Raw genomic sequence first — 14,694 nt, forward strand, 5'->3', positions numbered from 1 at the left:
TGTAAACTGGCCAGGAGTGGTGAGCTGTGCGCGGACTGGTCAGGGGGAGACAACTGCTGCATTCAGAGAGATCTGGTGGAGATGGCAGGGTTCTGATGCTTGTCTGGCTTCTCAGAAGAGCTCCCCAGAAGTGCTGTCAGCAGTAACCAGCCTCAGGTAGGACTGCCTTGCTTCCTTCTGGTGGTTATTAAAGGTTGGTACTTGTTGAGGTTCTGCTGGGCTATGTATAGCCTGCGTGCTCTCCCTTTTTATCACAGGACAGGCCCTTTTCCCATGGCTTTGATCCAAGCCTGCGTTTCTGCCATCGTAATGTATTGAAGCTTCTGTGCAGAGTAACATCAGTGATCTCTGGGCAGCTGGGACAGTGTTTCACTGCACTTTCTTGAAGGGCAGTAGGGGAAGGCGTGCAAATGAACACAAGTTCAGGTAGCTTTTGGAGGACAAGTTCCACCCCAGATGACCAAGGTGATGAAACAAGAACTTGGGCACACTTCTAAATTTCACACAGTACCTCACCATGTAAATGAAAGCTTGTGTTTCTATTTTACTGCAGTTATAGGTTATTTTTGCACCTCTAAAGTAGTACTCTAAAGGCCAGCTTCCCTCTCTTCTCTAGCCTTTCCTGCCACAGGAGCTAGATTTGCATGATCATCACTTGACAAACTCTGGTGTGCTGTAGCACAGGGAGCCTTTTCTAGATGAAGATTAGAGACTGGCACATGCCCTCTTTAGTTCCAGGGTTGAGGAGCTTGAGCAGAAGGCAGCTGCAATAACAAACTGATTCTCATAATGAGGGGCATGAAATAAATCCTGCTGGTGATATATAGAGTCAGCACACCAGCTGAATCATGTAAGTAACCTATCCCAAAAAGGTACACATCCCGAGGTGGCCACTGGACAGTGGTAGTTTTGGCCTCTCTTCTCCTCGTCCTGAGGCTCCTTGAGTTGAGACCTCAAAAGGTAAGACCCGGGGAACCCTCTTTGCACCCAGCCTGTGCACCTCAATGATTTCCTTCCAACATCTGTTCTTCTGTCTGAGGCTTTCAGGGCAGGCCTGTGTTACATGCTCTGAAACGCCTCCTTCAAGACATTCCTCATCTTCTGTGCAAGTGGTGTTGCCCTCGCTTCATCCCTTCCTTCCCTGGCAGCTCTCTTGTATTTCAGAGTCTTTCTTCATCGGCTCGAGGATGAATGGGTGGCTGTGATTTCTGTGCAACAGGAGCCCTTTTGTGAGCCTCTGGAGCTGGATCTGGAGCACTTTGTTCTGGCCCAAGCGTTCCAGCACGTGGCACGAACTTCTACCAGCCGCCTCTCTGCCTTCAGCAGAAATGTCAGTAAAGGTTAAGCTGGGACATGGAAGGAATGATCTCCAAGGGAGGAAAGAGGAGAAGAAAAGCTTTTGAATTAGTAAAAGTAATTTCCTCCCTGCCAGGTTAATGTGACTGTCCCGTCAACGCCGTGTCCCTCTTACAGGATCTGTGGTTTTCCTTATACCGGTCTCTCCTATTAACGCAGCATGTCTGATCTCTTCTAAGGTTTCTCTCCAGCATCACAGCTTCAGATCTTTTTGCAAGCCTGGTCTTGAAATCCTCTGATCGGGTGCTGCTGGTGCTCCCCAACCTCACTTGGAAATGGTGCAGGTGGGACTTTGGGGTGACACCTTCTGCCCTCCCTTTGGCAGCCTCAGCTACAGCACTTGTGGTGTGTGTGCCCGTGCAAGATGATCAACAACTACTTCATTGTCCTGGAATCCTAAACTCATAGGATCCGGGATGAAATAAGCCCCAGCATCACTTGACACCAGTGAGAAGTGAGGTCTGCCGGCACGCTGCCCTGGCTGTTAACCTCCGTTCGGGCTTTTGCTGTTCCTGACTCAGCTGCCAACCCAGCAAGCTGCTTTTTGCATTTCTGTGGAGTAAACAAATGCCTGCGAGGGACTAGCCTTGTGCTCGTCAAACCCAGGGCGTGTGAGACCCCAGGATCTGAAGTGGCGTGTGGAGATAAATGGCTCATTCAGGGTGCTTTCCTGCCTCATTTCTGGTGTGAGGACGTACCACAAAAACAGATGTTAGTGTTTGGAAACGACCTGGTCAAGCCCAGTGCTGGAAAAGCTACTCAGGGGGGAAGGAGTTGATTGCCCTGTTGCTGCTAATAGCGGCTGCTTGTTGAAGATATGCAACGTTCGTGTTCGTTCGTTGATTTGCCTCTTAGTGAGATGAGGATTCCTTTGCCTTGGCTCCCGAGAGCTGCTGTCTCACATACCAACCGAGGAATTTCCTCTTCATGTCTAAATACCATCTTTCTATTTCAGAGCCGTGTTGTTGAGGTGCTTTGTTTTATTGCTCCTTTACAGCATAGTTTTATGTGTCTTCAAACCGAAAAATGCTTCTAGGCAGTAAATAGAAGCGTTAAAATTTCCAGACAGCTACATGCAGGTACATGGGGGATGTAGGGAAGCAGAAGTTGCATTTCTCAGCTTTCCAAAGGTTTCCTTTTGCAGTTGCAACGTGTGTGTGTAACATGACCAAGGTGAGTACTCATCTGTTGCTGCACATGCTTGGCAATTGGGATTGCTCAATTATTCATGATTTATCCAGGACCCCGGTACCTGATATTGAAGATGTTAGTGCAGGAGTATCCGAGAAGTGTCACATTTCTTTCGGGGACAGCCAGCAGTGCCCACAGCTCGCTGCCTTAACAGATCAGCCCTGCCTGTGCTCAGCAGTTGGCTTGCAGGAGAGAGCCTTTTTGATCGAGATTTTTATTGCGTAAACTGTTTATTTCTCTCCCCTGAGTAAGGAGGAGAGGTTAAACTCGGAAACCACTAGGGAGGAAAGCAATGTTTTTTCTTTGGGGAGCGGATTTTGGAACTCGCAGGTTGATTGCAGTCCAGAAGTTTTTCCCACCCTGCAGCTCATGCCAAAAGCAGGGAGCGCTGCTCTAAATAACACTTCGGCCTTTATGGAAATGCATCAGATGTTCCAGGAGCCTCCGTCTCTGCTTCTCCTACCTCACTTGCTCTCTGCAGGATATAGTTAGCACTTCTCTTAGCCTTATATAGCAAGGACTGATAGTTAGTGTTAACAGGAATAAAACAACAAGGAGAGCTGCCAGATTGCATAAATCAGGCCAGTGTTTGGAATTTCGTAAATGCCATGACTTTGGGTACAAGTTGAGCACGCGGAACAATACGGAACTGTTCTCTCTTTATCTCTCCCTCCCTCACCGAGGGAGGGCAGGGGGAGAGCTGGAATTTTGCTGCTTCTTCTATGGTTTTTAACTTTTTTTTCCCTTCTGTTTTCATCCCCTTGAAGACCACAGGAGGAGCAGTGGCAGCCGCAGCCAAGACTCTGCAGACGGCCAGGACATCCAGGTTCCAGAGCAGTTTTCAGGGTTGCTCCACGGTTCTTCCCCGATCTGTGAAATAAGCGAGGATCCTTTCAGGCTTGTTTCCTCCGCGGAGAAAGGAGGCACGGAAGCTACAAGCCACCCACCTGCTATGCAGCTGGAGGACGCTGCCTTACCTGCCTCTGGATCAGTACGGACCAGCTCTCCAGACCAAAACCAGAAAGCAGTCTATGCAACCGTCCAGCACACGCACGCCAACCGGGCGGATCCTGAAACTGTAGTCACGCCCCACGTGCTCCAGCACCCCGGCGGTGCCGAGGACGAGGGGGACAGAGGTGGCGCTGTGGGCAGAGCCCACCCGGGGAGCAAGCCCAAAGCCGAGCTCAAACTCAGCCGAAGCTTGTCCAAATCGGACTCGGATCTTCTGACCTGCTCTCCGACGGAGGACGATGCCATGGGGAGCCGGAGCGAATCGCTCTCGAACTGCAGCACCGGGAAGAAGAGGCTGGAGAAGTCCCCGTCCTTCGCTTCGGAGTGGGATGAGGTAAGGCTGAGCTTGCTGAGGAGCTCCTGTGCCAGGGATGGGTCTGCAGAGCATGAGGTTCTCCCCTGTGTTGGCCTTTGGAGGGGGTCCTGGGTGGTTTTCATTGCTTCTGCTAGCTCTCACATCTCCTCCACAGGCAGCTGCTGAGTTGTGTTTGAAAGAGGCTTAACTGGAGTGGGGGAGAAGCAAAACTGCAGAAAGTGGGGGGGCTTCTCAAAAAGTGGGGGGCTTCTCAAAGCTTATTGTTTTAAGTTACTTCAATGCAGGGCTTGGTTTCTCATAAGCAAGCCAGCCAAGTTTTACCTCCCCAAAATGAGGGAGGGCTGATAAGTGGTCCCCATGTCTTCACACAGACCTCTTTCCGAACCTTCCCCTGTAGGCTCCCAGCATTTAGAGCAGAGGCTTTGTTTCTGGGTCCCAGCTGCTGGGGGGCAAGCAGTGTCCTGGGTTCATGGAGATGGAAAGAAGAGAGCAATTAAGCTGCTCTGTGTATTTAATAGTTCCCGCTTCCCTCTTCCCGTATTTATTTCAGAGGCTTGTTAGTCACTTTATTGTACTACAGGAGGCTCGTGGATAGTTAAATATTTCATGCTCAGAAAGTTGGCCCTAGTGAGCCACTCGGGCGAGATTAAGTGTCCCTCGGAAACCCAGCACCGCAGCATTACTGAAACATTCTTTGGAGATGATTCTCTGCTGGTAGAGCAGCGGCGCTGCAGAAGAGATAAGCTCAGATGAACCACTCTTTGTACACTGAAAGGAAATAAAAAACCCTGGCGTGTGCTGGGGGTGAGGGGTTGTGTGTGCCGGCCGTGTAAACTCGTGGCAGTCGGGAACTGCTGCCTCGTGGGATGGTTGTGCCCCCTGCTTGCCTGTCCGCTCACCAGCTGAGGCTCTGCTGCCTCTCTTATCCCTCCCCAGAGATAAAATGACCTCTGCTGAAGGTATAGAAAGATGCTGAAAGCCAAGAGGGAATCCCTCCTCGGCGTGAGCCCATCTTTCAGTTCATGCTCCTGCTCCCTCCTACTCCCTGTGTGTTTCAGGGTTGCCAAATATTGGTTTTCTTCTGGAGGTGCTCTGGTTGCAGAGGCGTTGCTGGTTAGTACCTGGACTGGTCGTCCAGCAGCTGTTAGTGAAAGATTACATAGCAGAAAGTGTGTTTGAAAGGCCCAGATAGGTTTCCTGTGCTCTTCATGCCTAAGTGAGCTGTTTACAGTCAAACACTGAAAGGGAAAGGAGCCTTGGGCTCTGCAGGGCTGCACAGCTTCACCAGTAGCAGAGGTCAGGCCTTCGTGTGCCTGTGCTTCCGCTGCTGGGAGAAAGCAACCTGCAGAGCTCCTGCCCTGGCTGTTAAAAAAGCATCGCTTCCACCCTGCGCCAGCCTAACAAGCCACCGGAGGGAAATCAGCTTCCCCTTCACACCACGTTTAGGTGAGGAAGTCATAGAAAGAACGCAAAAAATTCACATCTGCCCACAATGGAGCAGGTCCAGTGTAGAAAAAAATCGCTATTAACAAAACCTGATGGTTTGGCGTGCTTTCCCAGCTTCTGACATGATGAATTTAAACACCTTGTGCGATTGCTGTCATCGTGTAGCAGTGCCCTACAGCTAGAGCACTGATTTGCCCTGGGGTCTCCTGGCTGTCACTGACCCCCTTGAATGATTCTGGACGAGTTTTTATCCTCCCTGCCTCAGTTTCCCATCTGTGAGATAGCAGCAGCCGCCGCAGGGTGTTCAGGTTCCTGCTGAAAAACCCTGTGTGAACCTAACCATTTTCCCAAGAAGAGGGTCAAGCCACCAGCTGGGGATTCAAGCCTTTAGCTTGATTTGCTCTTTAACATCTCAGGGCTCTGTACCAAGATATTTAGGGTCTCACTCTGACTCCTAGAGCACGTGCAATGGTTGCACTCTTCGAAACTGTCGGCAGGAGGGGCACCTTCGTGGGGCAGAGCATTTTTCTGTGGAAGCAGCATGAAAGGGAGCTGCTGCTGGGTTCATATGGCCAGGCAGTTCTCGCTCTGAAATACTGCGAGGCAGGTGTCTGTGGCGCCTGGTAAGAAGTGGCAAAGTTGCACCTGCAAGGAACATTTGGGGCTTTTTTTTTGCAGTGATTTGTATGTGCAGAGAGGGGCTGATCCGGCTGGTCATAATGGCAACAATGAGACTGAAACATAAATGTAGTGCTGTTGTTAGAGGCTTAATTAGTCCTCTGAATGGGATAATGCAGCTGGGCTGAATTAAATGCGACTTGCAGCCTCCAAATTTACCAGGCTAATACAAAACCTTGTTGAGCCACCCCTGTTAGCGATGCTTTGGCTCTTCCTCTGTGTCAAGGAGAAACAATGGCAGATTTATACGCATTATTCTGTTAATTTTAATGGTCTTTATGCAGGCAGCTGAGGAAGAAAGTGATCCACACGCAGCTCTGCGACACGCGGCTGTAGCAAACAAGCGAGGGATTTCTCCCACTGGCCTTGCCAGCAGAAGGAGTGTCTGTTCGGGGCGCTGGGGGCGCGGGGAGGGACCAGTTCATGCCCACAGACAGATGGGGTCTGTGGCAGAGGCCAAGCTAGTGTTGCTCTGGGCCATGGGTGACTGCTCAGCTAGCCCGGCCGGCCGGAGGCAGTAAGAAAATCTGCTGCTTGGACGAGAGGGGTCACATCCCTCCCCAGCAGAGCACCGCGAATGCCCTTTGTTGGAAGTGGAAGGTGGCGCCGGCTCCACCAGAAGGGTGGGATGGGGAAGGAATGATTCACTTGGCAGAGCTCAGCCCCGCTCCCAGATGCAGGGATGAGCAGCTCCCCTTCTCCCAGCGCCTGGCCCGAACCACGGCTCACGCTGACAGCAGAGCTCTGCGCTGCGGAGGAGCCTGCTCAGCGCCTTCCCGTCCCGTGGAGCACGAACCCGCCGTGTCCCCAGCTGCTGGCAGATGTGAACTCTGCGAGCAAGCCAGGGAAATGACTGAAGCACGCAGCAATGCGTTGCCCAGGGAGCTGGGGGCGAGGACCCGAAGTGCTCCGTCCTCCGCTCCGGAAGCAAGGTGAAAGGAAGGCGTGAGGAGGCAGTGCCGCTGGCCCGCATAAATATTTGAGTCCTCCCAAACTTGGCTGAGGGCTAAAATGATCAATTTGTTTTTCATAATCAGCTCATAAATATTTTGCAGCTGTGAGATGAGCACGCAGCCGTTGCGGCTCACAATGAATTTTGCATGGGGGAATCAACTGTGTTTGTGTTCCCGCAGGAGGAGGGGGCTCTCGGCACCCGGCCCCGCTGCCAGCCCGCTTCCCGGGGTGCATTAACTCGTGTCTGTGCTGCCTTCCCCCTCCACAAAGCAGCTCCAGCTCTGTGCATCTGCCCAGGACCATGTGCAAGCAGGTGGAAGTGGGCAAACGTTTTAGGGATTGATCCCAGGAGGGGCTGAACTGAGCTCCCTAGCGATCATCAGCTGGCTCAGGTCTCTGGATGGAAGGCAACCTGTAGCCCTTGAATGCGACCAGTCAGCTGTTTATCGAAGGCTAGAGGATATAAGACATCTTTGCGTTGTCCTGAGCCCATTCCATCTGATCACTTTTGGATGGGTTTAGCTTTTAAATGATTCTTTCCTCCCTCTGCCCCAGCTTCTGACACAATTTTTCAGGGTCCTTTTCTCCCTCTGACACATCAGCCTGTCAGTGCTGGAGGGAGCCTGATCAGGCTGGTGTTAAACATCACGATCGCTCACCGAGCTGCTGCAGCTCCTCGGGGGAAGCAGCTTGGTGACGGTGATGGTGATCGGTTCGGGAAGGGATCGAGTGATCTCACGCGAGGCCCAGGGCTGGGCTGCAGGAGGCCTCGTGCTATAGCCCTCTGGAAACAAAAGCAGGGGCTGTGGCAAACGCTTTCCATCCCCTGTGCTGCTGTCAGGCTGATAAAAGCGGTGTTGTGAGTATTTGGGAGATGCGTCCTGCTCAGCTTCGGTCCTTCCTTGGCTTCAGCAAAACCCCAAAATGTTGACACGGGGCTTGGCTTTGTGAATGTAGGTGCAGCGCCTCTTGTAACAGGTCTCGGATGTGTTACTGCGGCGATCCCTGCTTCACTGCTGTGCACATTCTTGCCCTGAAAACAAAAGCATGGGGCTTCCCTGGCGGCCTCAGTGTCTGATGTTTGACACGGCACGAGGCCCCTTGTCTGGACAAGCAGAAACGAGCCAAAGTTGTGGAGATTTCCCAGGTTTGTGTCAAACTGTCACATAGGTCAACATCAGTTAACGTCTGGGGTGTTACAAAATGAGGATTTTAGGCCTTTTTTTAAACAGAAAACCTGGTTTTAGTGGGCAGGCCTCTAGCTTTACAAAGCTGGTGCTGGGAAGGCTGCTTCCTCCTGTGAAGGGTCCCAGACCCCTGCCAAGGCCCGGGATTTGCTCTTTGGGGATAGTGAGCCAGCCTCTGCTGGGCCTTGGGAATTTTAGAGGCTCCTGGTGTGGTTGTTTGTGACACAGGCGTGGTCTGGGAGGTGCAGCTGGATGACCTGGTGTCACCAGCCCTGATGTGCTTCCATGCTTTGAGCTGAAACGCCTGGCGCCGAGGCCTGGCCTGGTAAGAAAAATGGTCTCTGAAGTGTCTGGGGGCAAAGAGCGAGGCACGCTCCTGAGAATCAGCTGCAGACCTGGCTCCTGACACCCCTTAATTCTCCTCTTCCAGCTGTCTGCTATCAAGTAAGTGGCTCCAAGGTTGAATTTGTAATGACAGGCTCAAAGGCTCCAGCTCCAGCTTCCCAAAATGAGGCGGCTGCTGTGGCTGCTGTCTTGAGCTCTTTTAGGGAGAGATTAAACCCGCTTCAAAAGAAACTCTGGGAACTGAATAAAACATGCATTTTATTTTAGCTTCCTTTAGAAAAAGGAAATGCACAGTCCACCACTTTGATGCATTTTTTCCCCCAACTGAATTAGCTGATGAATTAATGAATATTTTGTCTAATTACGGCACTGGACAGCCATCGTTTCCTACAAGTGATTGCCTCTCAGCTCCACATCTTGCTGTCAGCTCAGCAAGGTTTCTTTCCTGTTTGCAGTAGGTCTGGGTGTGTTGGTACACTGTAGGTATGTTGTAGGGGTGTTGTTGCAGCAGTTGCTGATCAATTTTGGGGGTCTTAATGTCACAGGAGCAAACCACACACGCGCAGTGCCTTCCAGCCCAGGTTTTGAAGAGCTGGGGAGCAAGTTAGAGGTGGTTGCAGCTAGTGGGGTGGCCTTAAATACTCCAGCTCCATTAACCTTGTCAGGCTGCTCGGGTATTTAAGGACGTGGTGGAATTAATGCCTCAGCTACACTCTTACTGCTGAGGATTAAGAACATTTGCATTGAAATGTGAAACTTTCAGGAAAGCTCTTGATGCAAAACCTGCCACTGCCTTAAAACAGCGCTCAGAAGTTGAGATTCAGAGCTGCGAGCTGGTGTTGAAAGAAAAATGCAAATATTTCCCTCGCTGTTCAGGGGAAGAGCTGCTATTTTTGGGCCTGGTGAAATTGCATCCTGTAAAAGCTCAGTGTTTCTTGTTCTGACAAGCTCACGCGGCTTACCTGCTGGGTAGCGGCTCCCAGATGGCCCAGTGCTGTAGACCCAAATCCCGGTGTTTCAGGTGAGAAATGCAGTTGAGAAAACAATATGTTCAGCCTCTCCACGCTCATACCACCTGCAGCACACAAGCTGTCCTACCTGGGCCAAGGACAGCCCTGCCTTGCAGGCTGCGAGGCTCCTTTTGTCCTTGCCATCAACTGATGCTTCCTAAACATTTGTGCTTTGTTCTTGTAATTCTGGTGTTTAAATCTGAAGGCTTCATTTTGCCCTGGTTTTGAGGTTGGGGACCAGGCCTGTTCTCCAGCTGCGGGTGCTCAGCATGCTTTGCAGCCCGTGTCCTTTGCCTCGAGCTGGCCCTTATTTCCAAGTACTCATTCCGGTTTGCCCTTTGCCCATTTTGAAATGTTTTATAAATTGTTGGTTAGGGGAAAAGTAGTAATGTGGTCAGTATTCTTATCCTGATTTCTGCTCTTCTAAACAAATGTGTCCTTCAGGCTCTTAATTGACTTAATTAGTGGGCTGATTCTTCTATTATCTCCAGATCCCAACGTTTCCTCTTGCTTTCCTGTGCTAAGGTCAGGAATTCTTACATAACCCTCGATGTTAAATCTTTCTTTTTCCCTTTGCCCCTAATGGCAAGATTTCCTTCGTCCTGATTAACGTTGTGAAAGCTTTTGTGTTCTCACAGTTCAGGTTTGCTTTATTGACTGCAGGCACTGAAGCTGGAAACCAAGACTTGAGCTAAGCGAGCCAAGCCAAACTCAGACAACTTACCAGCTTTGTAGGTAGGAGTGTTTGGACTTCTGGTCTGGAAGATGAATGTAAAAACAAGCTTACTTTATTCCTGGAGTCAACAGCAAGGTTTAGACATAATAATTTTTGCCAGTTCCTTGAATCATATCAATTCGTCTGGAACTAGACAGGTAGCTGGGGTAGCTCTTCACTGGGCAGCTTTCAAAATCTAGTGTGATTTTGCAGCTCAGCACTTACCCTGGGCATGGAAGAAGCCTTCCATCCAGGCGTTCATAAGGATTTGTGGAAATGCCCTCAATCCAGAAGTAAACGCACAGTGACTTCTCTCCTCTTATTTATAGACCACCAATTACAGGCTGAACATGTCCAAATTAGCGTGCATCTAGAATAACACAATTTCTGTCCACTATTGCTGTGTTTGTTAACTTTGTCTGTGTATTAGCCCAATATTTGTGAATCAGAAGCTTTTGATTCACTAATGTAAGTTACTCATGCTCTAGCGGATATCTTGGTTATGTAAGGATCTGGTGATCGTTAGTGGTTTCAAGACTCTTTCTGGACCAGGAATGTCCAGCCAGTGTCCTTACTAAATTCAGCCTTTCCTTATATTCTCTTCTATTTTACGTCACGTCTTCAAGCACTTCAGATGTTTTATTTTTAAAATCGTGTACGTGTGTATATATATAATATACAGTCTTTCTGAAGCCTCCAAAGCAGGCTTAACACGCTGTGTTGCATTCTGCACACTGGAGAAAACCTTTGCTCCAAGAGCCTAACGAATTGTTCTTGGCTTTGTGCCTTGGGATGAGTGACTATGAAAATGTAGCTGTGGAGAGTCTTGAGTTGCTTCGATATTGTTAAGGGGGTTTTGCTTTTTTTATTGCGAGTTCAAAATAACTCACATCTGGCCATTTCACTTCTCTGAGCAGATGCATTGTCTAATTTAGCCAGCTTTTTTGTCATATTAACATCTAATTTAACTGTGTATATTTGAACATACAAATATTTGTATATATTTAAGGCTTCTGAAACTGCAGATCCATGATACACCGGTTGTGAAGTGCAAATTTATATTACGAATTCCTTTTATTTTGGTTCGTGTTTGGTTTTGCACAAATCTCTGAATTATGAGTCTATAGACAGGAGGAGAGTGGTAAGAAACAAGTCCCTGATCGAGGTCCAAACGAGTCTCTGTGACTGTAACTGAGCTAGAAAATGTGTGTTATCACTAACGAGCAGTTGCAGCGTGGCTTGCAGTGAACACCAAACTCAGCGAGTCCTCGCGCTACGTGCGGAAGACGTATGCTGCTGGAGCAGGATAAAGCACGGGAACCCTGAAGTTTGGGTTTTGAAACGTGCCTCCAACAAGGGACTCACTTTTGGAATCCAGGTTTGAATTAATGAAAGCAGCCTTAGATTTTCCAGGCCTTTGACATTCGTTCTGCTGGCTACCTAACCGCTGGTACACGCAGAACGCACCGGGTGATGACACGAGGCTGCTGCTCTACGGGCTGCCGATGTGGAGAACATAAGAACATAAGCCGCAGCATCGTAAACTACATCAGAAGAGTGGTTTATGTGCTGTCACCGCTCTGGAAGTGAGATTCGTGGCCCGGATCCAAATTCCCAAGGACTGCCTGTGCAGTAAGGAGCCAGCAGGTGTTGTCCCTGATCCTCCTCCTGCTTGCACCCCCGTCCCTTTCAGAGATGTGTGGGATGCCATCCAGCCATCCCGCTGCTCCACCAGCATATCCCAGCTGGGTCTGAGCAGCCTTGCTTCTACACTCAGGGCTGAAATATCAGTTAATGATATCAGTTCTGCATTAACCGGAGACTTCTCTGGGGAGAATGCCTTAGATCATTTGTCTTCTGCATCAGCAGGACAAACAGCGGAGCAGGCAGGACCTAATTGCGTGTTAAAGCAGCACCTGTTATATTGTCTCCCAGATCAAAGTCTGCACGCAGGATCTTTTTGGCCTGCCTGCGAGTGCCCTAATCACAGTGGCATTTTGAGCCTGTGGCACGTCGGCTTTTCACAGATCTGTGTTTCTGTCTGTTGGGTTTGACCCCTCTATTGTTATCCGTGCTATTGTCATGTCAGGCTGCAATTATTGTGTGTCTGCAAAATGTTTGGAGGCTGCAGTGAGCTCAGTGCGTGGTGCTGGGTGCTCACCATGCCTTGCTGTACCGAGCTGCAGGAACAGCAAGAGCTTAGAAATGCAGCTAAGGAAGGCAAAGAAGCACCTCACGTGTAGCGGGCTTCACGTTGGTGCCACTGCTGGGGAAGGCTGGCTGGGCACATTTTCACCATGTGTTTCCTCTTCTCGAAATGAGAAGCAGGAGGAGCCAGGCTGAAGCAATTACCACTGCTCCCAGAAGCCTGGAAAAGACAAAAGCATTGGCAAAGAGATGCTGCTGCCATTTGGGGGATTTGTGGTGTAAATGAAGTGGGTATTAATTTTGGGATGCTCACTGAGGCTACTTAGAGCTGGTTTTTCATTCCGCCTGTCCCTCCTGCTCCGGGTGCTGGTGTTCAGCACCGCTGTGCAGCTGCTGCTGGACTCATTTGCTCCGTCTTGACCTCCTCCATTCCCTCCGGATCACCCGCTGCATCCCCTGAGAGATGATTTCACAAGTCAGTAATTAAAAACGAAAATCTGAGATCTCCGTTAAAGAGCTCTGCTTTCTTTTTCTTCTCCAAGCAACCCCAAAACAACGTGCCCTTGTTTACTGGCAACCCCATAGGATGCTCAGAGACATCAGCAGGGTCTTGTGCTCAGCTGGAGCCACCCCGTAAGTGCCTGACATGCTGCCAGCCGTGCTGAGACGGCTGGGAACTGGGCTTTGTGTGCAGGCAGGATCGCCTCCTTGCAGCCAACCACGCAGCTTGGGGTTAATCTTAATTTCATTTTATTTCAGTATTTCAGCTGTGCTACAGTATTGGTACAAAGCGGAAGCATCGGGTGAAGATGTTCAGTGCTTCCCCAGCATTGCCCATGGACCTAATGAATCCTTTTTTTTCTTCCCTGTTTTTTACAGCAAATCCATTAGGCTGTAGCGAGGCTGATCACTTGGTAATTGGGGGCGTGTTTGTTGTACTCAGAGGGGTTTTTAAACTCAAGAAGCAGCTTGTCTGGATTTTATAATCTTAAACCCAATATGCCCCATCCCTCAGGTGTAAAAGCTTAGAAATAATGAAGTCTTAACCCCTGACACTTGCTCGGAATTGCAGAAATTTAAAATACTGATAACCATTAAACCCAACTTTGAGTAGCTTTCAAGAATAAAACGCTGCTGGTGCTGCTGTGTCATCTGCTGGGTTTTAGCCCTAGGTGAATTTGTACAGTAGGTTATGAACCCCTTAATAATAAGGATTTATAATGGGAATCCTGATATATTCTTAATTATTCTTATGCTGTAGGGTGTCATTATAACGCACTAATACCGTACACGTGGTAGATAGTGGGCCATTTATTTCTGCGTGTTTTTATTTAATTATAGACCTTTATCTGAATAACTCTATTGCTCGGTGTTCCTATTTCTTTGCCACTTGTGCAGGCATGCTGTAGCTTATCGTCCTCGTGACCAGGCTTCGGGGCTGCTGGCTTTAAGCTGCCAATTTGGGAAGGAGCCCCAGAGGAAGCAGAAGGTCTTGACCCCACACAGGGTTTTCCCTTTTCATGTGCAGAGCTCAGAAAGAGTGGGTCAATGGCATGTGTGGTACCAGGAATCATATCCCATAAGGGAAGGGAAGGCCAGGGAGCACCAGGCAGAGTTTTTGAGGACAAACCCTGGTGCACTGGGCATTTCTGTGATGGCACAGCTGGCGGTGCCCCTGTTTTGCCCCTGTTTTGCTGCTGTCAGCTTTGGGTGAGCTGCTGAAAGCGCTTCAAGGGAGACAAAGTAATTTTACGTGTGTTTTATATAGGTGTGCGTGTAAAGACATACCTCCAGCTATAAATCATGTTCTGTTTGGTGTAACACGTTCCCTGTTCGGGCGGCACCGGGGATCCTGCAGCAGCAGCAGGGGAAGGCAGTCTGTTCCATCTCGTTCCCTCCGTACCCGATTTAAACCTGATTTAACAAGCCTGAGGTTGTTACAGCGATTTCAGGGAAAAACACTTCATTGCAGTTCTTCTCCAGTGCCCCTGAGTTAACTCTAAACGCTGTGTTTTTTTCAGGGTGAAAGCATCAAAAGGGCTCTCCTTTGTGTACTGAGGCATAACTGGATTTTAACGGTGATATTTGGCTCCTGAAACATGCTCCCTGCGTGTGAGGAAGGCGTTGGGAAGCGAGCGCTGCGTGGAGAGCTTGGCTGGCATCGCCTGTTTTGTCTTAGGCACGCTTCCAGCTAACGTCCTCAAACCTCCCCTTCGGCTTGGCCTTCCTGATGCTGACCTCAGGAAGCCTACAGGCTCTAAACACGGCTGGCTGTGGGGCTCGGAGCCCCGCGTGGAGCTTTGTTTGGGGTGGAGGTGTGGGGCTTTCCACCCGCAG

The 14,694-nt window shown here is 49.7% G+C and overlaps 1 protein-coding gene across 18 annotated transcripts in view; it reads left to right on the plus strand.

Moving 5' to 3' along the window:
- ANKS1A (ankyrin repeat and sterile alpha motif domain containing 1A) overlaps positions 1 to 14,694 on the plus strand; it is a 105,900-nt gene that overhangs the window by 46,257 nt on the left and 44,949 nt on the right. For all 18 annotated transcript variants that reach the window (XM_027445034.3, XM_072028565.1, XM_072028566.1 and 15 more), the window contains one exon: positions 3,315 to 3,892. In XM_027445034.3, coding sequence (XP_027300835.3) covers positions 3,315 to 3,892 — 578 coding nt within the window. The remainder of the gene's footprint in view (positions 1 to 3,314; positions 3,893 to 14,694) is intronic.

This window comes from Anas platyrhynchos, chromosome 27 (assembly GCF_047663525.1).
Source record: "Anas platyrhynchos isolate ZD024472 breed Pekin duck chromosome 27, IASCAAS_PekinDuck_T2T, whole genome shotgun sequence".
In the NCBI taxonomy this organism is placed as follows: domain Eukaryota; kingdom Metazoa; phylum Chordata; class Aves; order Anseriformes; family Anatidae; genus Anas; species Anas platyrhynchos.